Genomic DNA, 14,097 nt, shown 5'->3' with positions numbered 1-14,097 from the left:
TGCATCTCCTTTATTTATTAACTCAAAATTTAGATTTGGATTTCTTGTTTTTATTTTATATGTATGAGTGGTTTGCCTGCCGGTATGTACCATATGTGTGACCATTGAGGCCAGAAAAGGGCATCAGATTGGCTAGAGCTGGAGTTACAAGTGGCTTTTAGCTGCCACATGGGTTCTGCCACATGGGTTCCGGGAACAAATCCTGGACCCTTCAGAAGGGAAGCCAGTGTTTTTAACTGCTGAGCCATTTCATTAATGGATTGAGAGTCCGTCCTTCCCTCCCTCCCTCCCTCCCTCCCCCCTCCCTCCCTCCCTCTCTTACTTTTTCCCTTTCCTTCCTTCCTACAATATATAGCCCTGGCTGTCCTGGAACTCACTATGTAGACCAGGCTGACCTCCAATTCACAGAAATTGACCGGCTTCTGCCTCCTGAGTGCTGGGATTAAAGGTGTGTGCCACCACACCTGTATGCACTAAAATTTCTTTCTTTTTTAAATTTATTTTTATTTTCTGTATATTGGTGTTGTGCTTGCATGTATGCCTGTGTTAGGGTGTTTGATCACCTGGAACTGGAGTTAAAGACAGTTGTGAACTGTCACGTGGGTCCTGGAACCTGGGGTCCTCTGGAAGAGCAGCCAGTGCTTTTAACTACTGAATCATCTTTCCAACCAGGATTGAGATTTCTTAATCTATAGTGAATTTGTATTGGAAAAATTTTGTCAAGATTGTCTCTTCGTGTAAACACAAAATTGATATGTGTAAGAAGTTATTTGCTGTTAGTTACAGTTACTTCCTCTTGTGAGTGCTGCTTTACTGATTGGAAAGTCTTTGTGAAAGCTTTATAATGTATTTCATGTTTCTGTTTGATGTCTCCCTGACTTTGGGTTTTTATTTATCTCTTAGAAATGACTGCCGTCCACACAGGCAACATAAACTTCAAATGGGATCCCAAAAGTCTAGAGATTAGGACTCTGGCTGTTGAAAGACTGTTGGAGCCTCTTGTTACACAGGTAAGAATCTGGAAACACAAAGGCATAGTTGTAACATTCTTTAGGAATAGGCCTGGCTAAGGAGCCACAACCAAGGTTAGAGTCTTAATTTGAGTTGGTTGAGTTTTAGTTATACATTACTTACTTAATTTGGTTACACTTAATTGAATACTGATACATATCTTTATTTAATTCTTTTTACTATTGTAATTGAGACAGGGTTTTAAATCACCACAGCTGGCCTCAACTTCCTTAGCTATATGGAGGGCAGACTTGAACTCTCCTGATCCGTCTCCACCTCTTGAATGCCACTTGGATTAAAGTCATGTGCCACCATGCCTGACTTTATTTAATTCTTTAGACTACAGCTGCCCTTTTCTGAAATCGTACTGATGATAGTAAAGGTTATTGGTATTATAAAATACAAATTTCCAATATTTGTGCTTTGCAGATAACTTCACCCTCCACCAGACAGGAAATTCAAGGAAGGTGGGACTTGATGGTTAAGGTTCCCCGCTCATCTTAATGCACCCTTTGCTGTATAGGATTAGTTGGTTGGCAGGTAATTTAGTTTGAGGGTGTAGGCTTGGTACGTTCTGTTACAAATACATGCATCATGGTATGATGACATTTATTAACTTAGCTAGATATTTTTACTCTGTTGGCTTAGTTAATATATGTGTATATTTATATATGAGAAGAGAGAGAAAACAAGAATGGCATTTGCTGTCTTTAAAAAACTTGCCTTCCAAGTTATAAACTATTACTTCATAATGTCTATATGTAGATGTGTGGGGGTTAGTGGAATATTTGCTTTCTTGAACCCAGTATACTGTACTTTTCAGGTCTTATGTTTGGCAGATACACACTATAACAAATCTTTAATCATCTTCAACCTACAGATCATCTGGTGTATTAAACTTATTAATGATGGCTAATGATCTGGAACTTTTAAGCATCATCAGAGTAGACTTTTATGGGCAATCTTTCTTTTCTTTATTAAGGACCTTTATTAATTAATGCTAAGATTTGCATTAATAAACTTGAACAGACTTCAGAAGTAAATTGTCTTAGAACATTTTGCAGACTAGTAACAATGACAGAATGTAGTCTTCTGGTAAAGCTAAATTTACTGTCCAGCCATTTCTAGAATACCTTGACAAAAAAAAAAAAATGACATTTCACTTATCCCTAATCATAGTTTTAGTCTGTGAAGTCTCTCTAAAAACTTAATGATTACTTAAGAAATTAAAATATGTGTTGTATTTCTTATTTTACACATTAAGAAACAAATTATTTGGGCTGGAGAGATGGCTCAGCTGTTAAAGGCTAGGCTTACAACCAAAACTATAAGAAATTATTTTGGAAACTAAATACAGCATAATTTTTAGAGTAATGTTATTTCGTGTTTAGTAGGATCTCTTCAGTGCACCACCTGACTTACTTATGAATGTAGGCTTGCTGTCTTTAAAGATTCTAGTCTTCTAGTTTTCATTTTAAATGATTTTATTTTTTTAAAATTTAACTTCTAGGTGACAACCCTGGTAAACACCAATAGTAAAGGGCCCTCTAATAAAAAGAGAGGCCGTTCTAAGAAGGCCCATGTTTTGGCTGCATCTGTTGAACAAGCAACTGAGAATTTCTTGGAAAAGGGGGATAAAATTGCAAAAGAGAGCCAGTTTCTCAAGGAGGAGCTCGTGGCTGCTGTAGAAGATGTTCGAAAACAAGGTAGGTCAATACATGAAGAGAGTCAGGGTTTCCTAGAAATTCAGTAAAATGTACATTTATTTATATGTGTATGTGTGTCTGTGTTTCTATCTATGGTTGCCACAGTGTGTATATGGAAGTCAGAGGACAACTATGAGAGTCTTCTCTTTTCCTTCCCTTCCCTCCCTCTTCTTCCTCCCCTCTTCCCTCCTCCCCTCCCCTCCCCCCACTCCCTTCCCTCTCCTCCCTGCTCCAGGAGGACTTCCTTTCCTCTCTTTTTCATGTCCTCACTCCCTCCCTTCCTTCCTTCTTTCTACCATGCGAGTCCTGGGGACTCGGTTATCAAGTGTGGCAGCAACTGCCATTACTCACTGAGCCATCTCACTGGCCCTAACTGGCTTCCTTTTCATGGGTTATTCAGCAGGAGAAAGTTGGCTGTTGTGCCATGAGGACACTTTGGAAGTTCTCTAGCAACGAGGTAACATCTACTGCTAATAGCCTGCAGTATACTTTTGCCAAGCATATGAATTGACTACTTTGGAAACAGATACCCATTTACATTCAAGATTCAGAAAACAGTACTCCCAACTAACCCCAAAGGATTATAAATATTTCTTTTAAGCTACCATTATTTTTTGAATAATTAGCAAAAGAAAATACGATTTCCTTTCTCTAGAAGGTCTTTAGTGGTCTGAAGCCCAACCTAACTTGTTTTAGGTTAGCAATTAAATAATTGTTTATCTAAGGAATGCCTATTTGCTATCTATGGAAACACTTGGCTCCTTAAGGGACTGTAAGATGTGTTTGTTCTGGATCAATTTTGACTCCTTTTGATTAGATAGGGGTTTCTAGGGCTTTTTTGGTACAGGGCCAGCTAATATTTTAGTTTTACTGACCATAGAGTCTGTTGAAGCTATTTAGCCATGCTGTTGAATTTGGAAAGCAGCTATGGAGAATATATACACAGATGTGTAAGATATGATTTGATAAAACTTACAAGTGCAGAAGTATGCTGTTTTGATATACAAAATATAGTTTGTTAATTACTAATCCAAGATTTTCCTTCTGTTAAAAAATATAAGTCTGCTGTGTTCAAAGAAGTATTTGTTTATGTCAGTTTCAAGTCAAGTCAGATTTCTGTGTTTGGGGTTTGTGTGTGCCCTGTGCTTTCTATGCAACCATAATTTTTTTTTTTTAAAGATTCATTTATTTTTATGTATGAATGCTCTATCTGCATGTACACTTGGCATGCCAGAAGAGGGCATCAGATCCCATTACAGATGGTTGTGAGCCACCATGTGGTTGCTGGGAATTGAACTCAGGACCTCTAGAAGAGCAGCAAGTGCTCATAATTGCTGAACCATCTCTCCAGCCCATATGCAACCATAACAATGAATGCATACAGTTTTGTACAATTTTTTATATGAATAACATGAAAATCTGGGTACCTTAAAAGACCACCACAATGCTATAAGTGTATCAGAAACATCCACTTTCATAAGACTCAGGTCCGTTATCTTTCAAGGTAATAAAATGAGCCCCCCAAGAGCCTACCCTGGGAGCCAGTTATCAGTTTCGTAGCATCTGAACTCCTGTGGTCTAGGGTCACAATTATAATGACAATCTGCTTAAACTAAGTGCTGAGCCTTATACAGGCTGAAGCATATTGATGCTTTTTGTCTGTGCCCTTTCTTGTTTAGGGGGCATACATCCATATGCCCAATCTTTGATTAGATCAGCCTTGGCTTCAGGTGTTTTCTTTTTAATTCTTATCATATTAATAATTACTTAGATTGCCCTCCCCTTTCCAGTCTCTAGTAAGGAAGTTTATTTTATAGTTTGGTAGTCTTTTCTGTGGTATCTAACATGATAGCTGGTCTGTGATAGATAGGTACTATGTTTTAGGATAATTAGCTATTTCCTAAAGAGTATGGTGTGAGAAAGAAAAGTTCCTTCCTCACAATTTAGGTGTATTTACAAATATGAATGCTTTCATGTAGATGGAGAATCATAAAAGGCTGATATAGTGTATACTGTATCATCCTTTCAGTGTTTGTAGTATATTCTTAGGGTTGTGTAGCTGTGGTTGCTGTCGTAAGTCCAGAGTATTTCTGTTACCCCCAAAGACACCCTGTACTCATCATAAGTCACTGATGTCTTTGGCACACAGTAGGGTCTTGCTACCTATCTCAGGCTTGCCTAGGACACTGGATCATTTTGCCTGTTTCCCAAATGTTTGAATTATAAGTGTGTACCGTCATGATACGTATTTTAACAGTTCACAAAGAGGAGGGCTGCCTCTGGTTATCTTAAGTATATTTTATGAGTCCTTGAACAGTAAAAGTTCTGACTAGAAATAGAAAGCACTTAGCTGGCTTAAAGGATGACAGACAGATGAGATGATTTAAATGATTAGAGAATGAGAAGTTTAAAAACCAGGACCAGTGCTGTTAAATTGGAAGTAAGGGGATGAGGAATAGTTTTTGAATTAGTTACTTTGTCTCATTGCTCTAAGAAAATACTTGATAAATGCAACATAAGGAACTTATTTTGTCTCGAAGTTGCAGGGGATACATACATACATACTGTCCAGCACGGTGAGGAAGGTATGAAGGCAGGAATAGGAAGTATCTGTTCACATTGCACCCTCCAGTCTGGAAGCAGAGAGTTAGGAATACTTGTGCCTAGCTTGTTTTCTCCTTTTTATAAGTCCAGTATTCCACCCATTAGATGGTATTGTCCACATTTAGGTCTTTCTCAACACAGTCTAGATAATTCCACATAGACTTGATTAGAAAATTGTTTCCATGATAACTTTAAATCTGAAGAATTTGGCAATCAATAACTATTCGACATACATTGGAGTAGGATTTTACTTGATAGCTGTTGTGGGGCTTACCTGTAATCTTACCTCTTAGAAAGCATGGCCAGGAAGATTGAAAGTCACATCTGGACTATGGAGTCAAACTTTATCTTAAAAAAATTATTGGGCTGCAGTTAGCAGTTGGCTTTCAAAAGCTGATACAAGAAGCAGACACACACCTTTGTATAATCCTACATTGCTTTTAACATTTGGTTCAGTAAAAAGGCCAAGAAACTAGCATGAGCTACCCAATTAGACACTGTTGGGGGACACTAACAAAAACCAGAAAGAAAATAGAAGAGGGTTCAATTAAACATATGATTAGGTAAAAGTGAATCTTCTAGGAAGGATAGATGTTGGCAAAAAACCAAAATGGGGCCAGTTGGTTGATTATGTGCGTTCCTCTGATGGAGAAGACACTCAGCTTGTAGAGTCTTAGTTACTTTTCTATTGCTGTTCAGATACCATGATCAAGACAGCTTACAGAAGGAAGAGTTTATTGGTGCTTACAGTTTGAGTGGGTTAGTTATGAGTCTGTGATGATTATGGTGGGGAACATGGGAACAGGCAGGTGTGGTGCTAGAGCAGTAGCTGAGACCTTATATTTTTATCACAAACATGAAGCAGAGATAGACACTGGGGATGGTGTGGGTTTTGAAACCTCAAAGGCCATCCCCAGGGACACACCTCATCCATACCTTCTAATCCTTCCCAAACAGTTCCAATAACTGGGGCCAAATGAATATATGAGCCTGTGGAGGCAATTGTCATTCAAACAACCACAAATAAAGAGGTTGTTTTTCCTGTTTTGTTGTAGAACTTATAATCAGGACACATGGGCATGAGCTGTAAATTAATAGCATGAATATAGAAAGAATGAGGAGCAGATGAACAGCAGGTTAGAAATCTTCCTTAATGTATTAAAACATCCATTGGATCTTTAAATGGAGAAGAAAGGGAGGATGTTTTCCAGGGTAGCAGGAATATGTGCAAATCATGCCCGGGGAATGTTGAGGGCTCTTCCCGTAGGAGAACATTATGGGGCACTGTTGATAGGAAAAGGTTAGGAGAGTGTCTGGGGTTTGGCTCAAATCGTAGAGCACACACAAGGTCCTGGGTTTGATCTCAGACAGTATCCTTCCCCTAAAAGGTCTAGAAAATTATTATTTCCTATGGGTTTTGGTTGTGTTTTCAGAACCAGGCTGGCCTTTAGCTTACCTTTCAGGCTCTCAGTTAGAGTTAAGGGCTCTTGGCTTAGGGATGCCAGGTATGGAAGAAGGACTTAGGGAATGATGTAGAACCACAGGATTCTGTTGTTGGAACAGGTTTACACCTTAGTACATCAAGTGATACAGGACTCACTCCTCCAGGAAGCAGCTCTTTCCAGTATTGGTTTGTGTGTATTTATAAAGCTTTTTCTTCATTTAAACCATAATGTTTCTTTAATTTCTTGTGTTGAAATTCTACCATCTGGACAACATAAAACATAAGGACAGGTGATGCTCATGGGAGATTAGTCTCTGGAACTCAGTACAGGAAGGTTCAAGAGGTTGAAAGATAGGAGATAGTCTAGAGGCAGGAACCTGAGTCTGCACACCATTATCACTGCTGTGTGGCAACAGGGGAATGGAGGGAGGAAGGCAAAGGAATAAGTTGTCATGCAGGCTAATTCTTGTTCAAATAACTGTTCCTTTTAATAGATAAAATTAAGGGATGTGGTACATGAAATACTGTGTAATTTATTTTCCTGTAACCTGAATCAATTTAGGAACATGTTGAGGCAATGAGTGCTAAGAACTGAGGAAAATTATTGAAAGTTAAAAGTATTTGTTCTAGGTGCTTTGGATGTAGCTAAATTGGTTGAGTGCTTGCTTACTATGCTTGAAACCCAGGTTTTGATCTCACCATTGCATACAACCAGGCAGAAGTTGCATTCCCCTGTAATCTCAGTACTCAGTAGGTAGACGCAAGAAGTTCTAGGCCATTCTAGACACATAGTGAATTCACAGCCAGCCTGAAATACATCCTGAGTTATATGAAACTCTGGGGGGGGGGTGGCAGGGCCGGATATGGGAGGAGAAAGAGATGGGGGAAGCTTATCTCAGGATAGAGCCAATTGAATTCAGTTGGACCAATTCTTAGTCAAGTTAACATTGCTCGACAATATTTAGTCCAGTAATTTAGTTGATTAACAACAGTCAATAGGTTGCTTTAACTTTTTTTTTGAAATAATTATAAATTACTGGAAATTGTAAAAATAGTAGAGAAGTCCAGTGCATCCTTTATCCATCTTTTGGAACTATGTATAATAGTGTAATTTCAAAATCAGGACACTAATACTGGTTCAGTGTGTACATATAACTCTCTGTCCTTTTTATTACATCTATAGATTTTATATAACTACTGTTATAGTCAAGATTCAAGGAATTAGTTCATTTTCTTAAAGATCTGGTACTCATTCATTTACCTCTTCTCCTTTTTTTCTGAATCACTTTGTAATTCTGCTGTTTTAAGGATGTTATGTTCAAGTGATTGTTTAAACTTGTAATTGCTACTCCATGGCATGGTTATAACTTATCCAATGGGAAAGTAGAAATGCCTCTTATAAATATCCTCAACACTTGTTTTGTTTATAGAGGTTTTATTTTTAATTATGTATATATAAGTTTGTATGTGTCTGTATATCAGCATGGGAGTGTGTGGGTGAGTCTAGGCGCACTTGAAAGCCAGAAAAGGATGTTGGATAATCTGGAGCTGGAATTATGGCAACTTTGAGCTGCCCAGTATGAGTATTGGTAACCAGAATTGGGTCATCTGTTAGAGCAGTGTGCAGTCTTAACTGTTGAACCATTTCTCCAGCCTCTTCACACCTCACTCCAGTAAAGCTTAATTTTGATTAAGTCTATTACACCACTTATGAGTCTAAATTTTTTTTAAAGATTTATTTATTTTATGTATGTGAGTACACTGTCGCTGTCTTCAGACACACCAGAAGAGGATCAGATCCCATTACAGATGGTTGTGAGCCATCATGTGATTGCTGGGGATTGAACTCAGGACTTTTGGAAGAGCAGTCAGTGTTCTTGACTGCTGAGTCATCGCTCCAGCCCTTTTTTGTATTTTTAAATTATGTATTTAAATCTGAATTGTTTTGGGTTGTGATTTTTTTTTTTTTAAAATCAATTGTGTTTAGGTCACCTTCTCCCTCCACTTCTTTTGACTGTGGAGAATCCAGTTGCTTCAGCATTTTTGGAAATGTTTTTTGTTTTTCAGTTGAATTAATTTTGTACATTTGTGCCGGGCCGTGGTGGTGCTCGCCTTTAATCCCAGCACTTGGGAGGCAGAGACAGGCAGATTTCTGAGTTCGAGGCCAGCCTGGTCTACAGAGTGAGTTCCAGGACAGCCAGGGCTACACAGAGAAACGCTGCCTCAGAAAAAAAAAAAAATTGCGCATTTGTTAACAATCTATTGATTGTATGTGTGAAGTTAGATCTGGGTTCTGTTTCCTTCCATTGATTTACAAGTCTTTATTTTCCTTCTATCAATTTCACACAGCTTTGGTTATATAACTATTACTTTTTTTTTTTTTTAACTTTCTATAACAGAACAAGGTGCAGCTTAAGGGAAGACAGTTTTTTTTTTTTTTTTTGCTTGATGGTTGCTGAGGTAGACTACATCATGGTGGGCTAGGTGAGGCAGGTGGGCCATTCACAGCTGTTGTGGCGGCTTCTGGCATCTGGGCAGATCAGGAAACAGATGAGTGCTGGTGAGAAGCTGCCTTCCTCCTTTTCCCTTTCTAGTCAGTCCTGGACTCCAGCCAGTGAGATGGTCCCACCCAAAGTCAGGGTGTGTTTTCCCATTTCACTTAAAGACAAGTTCTTTAGGTGATTCCCAGTCTAGTCTAGTCGACCACAGATAAGTATTAATTCTGAGTTATTTAGCTGTTATAGTTGTTTCAGCTTTCTATGTAAGTATCATTTTGGGGAAGATTGATACTCTTACTAAATTGACTGTTCCAACCAACAAAAAAGTTCTTCCCTGTTTTGATTTCTTTTGTCAATATTAAGCATGAGCTCTCTACTTACTTAGATTTATGTGAGCATTGCATTTAAAATTCTCAATTTTTTTGTATAATTTTTATTGTATGTGTATTGGTGTTTTGTCTGTATGTACGTCTGTGCACCATTTGCAAGCTCGATGTTGTAAAGGCTAGAAGAAGAGGGCATTGGATCCCCTGGAACTGGAATTACAGATGGCCTTGAGCTGGTGTGTGGGTGCTAGGACTCTAACCTGGATCCTGTGGAAGAGCAGCCAGTGTTTCTAACCACTGAGCAATTTCTCCAACCCTTAAAATTCTTTAAAAAACTCTGTATATTCTGGGGATCAAGCATCGTTTTATCAGGTTTGGCAGCAGGTGCCTTTACTGGCTGGGTTAACAATTATAAGCGATATTGTAAGTTCCTTTAGTTTTATTTCTTGTCAAAATCTTGGTTACATATAAATACATTACTTATCTTTAATTCTAGCTTTTTAATATTTTACGAATATATTTTTAAAATTTAATACTAACTATAGGCAATTAATTAAGGAGTTTATTTACTGTTAATTTTGTAGTGCTGAAAACAGCCCTGGAGCCTGGTACATGCTAAGCCAGGACTCTACTCTGGAGCTAGATCTCTACTCCAGCCATCCCCTTTTATTGCATTATTTTTCTCCCATGTTATTGGGTTTAAGATTAATAATAATTTTTTTTTTTTTTTTTTTTTGGTTTTTCGAGACAGGGTTTCTCTGTGTAGTCCTGGCTGTCCTGGAACTCACTCTGTAGACCAGGCTGGCCTCGAACTCAGAAATCCGACTGCCTCTGCCTCCCAAGTGCTGAGATTAAAGGCGTGTGCCACCACTGCCCAGCAATAATAATATTTCTAATAAAGCTTTAAAAGTATTATGTATGAATATGTTGTTTATGTGTATGTATCTCATAGGTGCGTGGGTACTGCAGAGGTCAGTTGTTGGATCTCCTAGAGCTGCACTTGTATGCTTTTGTGAGCTGTCTAATGAGGGTACTGTGTTTCGAATTTGGGTCTTCTGTCTTCTGAAAGAACTGCAAGTGTTTTTAACTGCTGAACCATTCCCCTAGCTCCAAGCGCAATATGTGTATTTAAAAAAAAAATCTTGATTGTGTGTGTGTGTGTGTGTGTTTGTGTAAGAGATGTACCTCTGCAATGGTGGACATGTAGAGATCAGAGGACAATTGCAGGAGTTGTCTCACTTTCTTAGGAATTGAATTTAGATCCTTAGGCTTGATGTTCCTGTATCCCTGAGCCATTTCTCTAGCCTAGTGCTTTATTTTTTTTTTTTTTTTTTTTTTTTGGTTTGGGGTTTCTCTGTGTAGCCCTGGCTGTCCTGGAACTCACTGGGTAGTCCAGGCTGGCCTCGAACTCAGAAATCCGCCTGCCTCTGCCTCCCAAGTGCTGGGATTAAAGGCGTGCGCCACCACGGCCCGGCTAGTGCTTTATTTTTATTATCTTATTTTATAAAAAAAATTATGTGTATGGGTCTTTTGTCTGCCTGTGTCTGTTGTATACCATACATGTCTGGTGCCTGTGAAGGCTAGAGAAGGGTATCAGACCCACTGGACAAGTTACAGATGGTGTGAGCTGCTATATAGGTGCTGGAAATTGAACCTAGGTCCTCTGGAAGAGCAGCCAGTGCTTTAAACCATTAAGCCATCTTCAACCTGGGGCAGATTTAATATATGTAAAAAAAATATATATATATATGTGTGTGTGTGTGTGTGTGTGTGTGTGTGTGTGTAGTTTCCTGAGGAAAAAAATTTAAAAAAAAAAAAAAGAAAGTTTCCTGAGGGTCATAGTTTTTAGAAATTTAAAAAAATTGTTTTTGTAAATCATTTTCTAGAAGAGTTTTATCTTCAGTTTGGTGATGTTCATATAATCTCAGCTACTATGTGCCATAGAAATTCAGCTCAGACCTGTTTGAGCTGGGAGAGAATTTGAACCTTTGCAATTGGGATTCCTAGAAGCATCTCTTGAGTGTAGGTATTGGTCAAAGATCCAGGGACTTGACCCTAGAGCTTCTTTTACCTCCCAATTTTGGTAATTTGGTTTGCCTCTGTTTTCATGTACTCTGTGTACATGTACTAGACAAGATGTCCACAATAAGATATTCATCTTAGTTAGGTCATCAGCAGAACATCTTTTCTTCCTCAGTGTCTATAACTAGCCCAGTTTGACTCATGCTCAGTCTGGAATAGGTTTTCTGTTGGCAGAGGACAGTGAAACAAATCTGGATACATCTTTACGCCCCACACAAGACACTGTGGGAGAGCTCTCTAGAGGATCATGTATACTCTGTGATGTTGTGTAGAAAAAAAAGTTTGTCTTGATAGTTACTAGGATAGTTAGATTAGATGTTTTGTTCTGTTTTTTGTTGTTGTTGTTGTTTTTTTTTTTTTTTTTTTTGTAAGTATAAAATGTTCTGGGAGCTGGAGAGATGGCTTAGGGGGTCAAGAACATTAGCTGCACTTCCAGAGAACCCAAATTTGTTCTATAGCACTCACACTGAGCTGCTCACACTTGAGTGTAACTCCAGCTCCAAGGGATCCAACATCCTGTTCTTTCCTCCATGGCAATATATACATGTGGTGTACGTATATACACATAAATAAAATGACAAAAATAATTTTTAAAAAATTCCTCTTTTGAAACTGGGCTGTAGCTCAGTGCTTAAATGTATAGGCTCTTGAATGTGATCCCCTGCAGCAAGGGGAAAATTACACTATTTGGTGGTGGTAGATACTGAGTTTGTTCTTGCTATATTTGAAATGTCCTAGTGCATGTGAGTACTACTATGGCAGCACTGGTTATCTATAAGCAGTAGTTTTCTTGTGTTGATTTGTTGAAGCCTTTGGTTTTCTTACTAACTGCAATTCTACCATTTTTTCAATTTTTTTATTTTTACTTTTTTTTTTCTTTTAAGTTTTTTGGTGTATGTGTGTGTGCTTGTGGAAAACAGAGGACAGAGAACTTTCAGGAACCAGTTCTCTGGTTTTTGTTTTTTTTTTTAGTTTTTTTTCGAGACAGGGTTTCTCTGTGTAGCCCTGGCTGTCCTGGAACTCACTCTGTAGACCAGGCTGGCCTCGAACTCAGAAATCCGCCTGTCTCTGCCTCCCAAGTGCTGGGATTAAAGGCGTGCGCCACCACTGACTGCCCGGCCAGTTCTCTCCTTCCTAGCAGAGTTGGAGGATTGAACTCAAGTAATCAGTGCTGTTCTGCAAGCACTTTTAGTTGGCCTTGAATCCACTATGTGTACAAAGCTGATCTTGAGTTCCTGATCATCTTCCCACTCTTGAGCCTTGGGTTTAAACTTGTGGATCATCATGCTTGGCTGGAATAACTGTGACTACTGATCAACCACAGTAAATTACTTCTCCATATGCATTGTTGTTCTCCTGGTGAATATTAGGAGATCTTGATAACCTAGTTCAGCCTTTTCTAAAGTATCAAAGAAACTGTAGTGTGAACCTTAAACATCTGCTCCAAATGGCTAGACGGTGAAGAGGGGTCATTTATTTAGTAAGTAGTGTTGTCTAGCAAATAGAGAATGCTCTAGTATTTTGGCTTGCATTTTCTTCCCCTCATGTCTATTTGTCTTTAAGTAGTAAATGTCATAAGATTTTGGGGGAACTTCTTAAATTCTGGCATTTGGGTCAGTATTCCATTTTAGATTTGAAAGGAACTAAAATTGCTCTAAGTATCAGTTTTTACATAAGTTCCTCCCTCTCTACTCCTGCCTCTCTCCCTTCCTGAGAACAGGATCTTATTAGCTCAGGATGGGTTTTTACTCATTATGTAGTCTGAATTCTTGATTTTCTTCCATCTCCTGAATTCAGGCATGTACCATGTTCTAGACTATTGAGCCCTTTTATGAGAAACAACTGATTAATTTTAGAGCAAGAAACTTTTTCTAAAGCTTAGGACTTTGTAAACACCATTGCTTTGTGAACTTCTCTAATGACTTAGTTATCCTCAGTTATTTTTTTCTTTTTCTTTTTTTTTGATTTTTGTTTTGTTTTTGCTTTGTTTTTGAGACAGGGTTTCTCTGTATAGCCCTGGCTGTCCTGGAACTAACTCTGTCGACCAGGCTGGCCTCGAACTCAGAAATCTGCCTGCCTCTGCCTCCCAAGTGCTGGGATTAAAGGGGTACGCCACCACCACCTGGCTCCTCAGCTATTTTTAACGTAAAAGCAGGAACACACAGTTTTAAAATCATGTAAAACTGGTGGTCTTTACAGCATTCCATAGAGGATGAATAATGAAAGCCTTTGTTATTTTTAGTACAGTTTATAAATGATTTGTAGTGAGTGTGTTTGGGCTTTGTTTTGTTTTGGGCATTTGTGTGTGTCTGAGAGAGAGAGAGAGGCACGCACACACACACACACACACACACACACACACAGAGACAGAGAGACACAGAGACAGATGGTTGTCAAGATTGATATTGCATGTCTTTCTTGACTGC

The 14,097-nt window shown here is 38.6% G+C and overlaps 1 protein-coding gene across 1 annotated transcript in view; it reads left to right on the top strand.

The window, feature by feature from the left end:
* Positions 1-14,097, top strand: part of Ctnna1 (catenin alpha 1) — a 123,042-nt gene that overhangs the window by 22,813 nt on the left and 86,132 nt on the right. Inside the window, exons 2-3 of the mRNA XM_028762672.1 lie at positions 904-1,010; positions 2,522-2,717. Of these exons, the coding sequence (XP_028618505.1) occupies positions 906-1,010; positions 2,522-2,717 (301 nt within the window). The 5' untranslated portion in view covers positions 904-905. The remainder of the gene's footprint in view (positions 1-903; positions 1,011-2,521; positions 2,718-14,097) is intronic.

Source organism: Grammomys surdaster, unplaced genomic scaffold (genome assembly GCF_004785775.1).
Source record: "Grammomys surdaster isolate TR1022 unplaced genomic scaffold, NIH_TR_1.0 135, whole genome shotgun sequence".
NCBI classification, from domain to species: Eukaryota; Metazoa; Chordata; class Mammalia; order Rodentia; family Muridae; genus Grammomys; species Grammomys surdaster.
The sequence above is the reverse complement of the archived record's forward strand: the minus strand, read 5'-3'. Positions and strand labels throughout refer to the sequence as shown.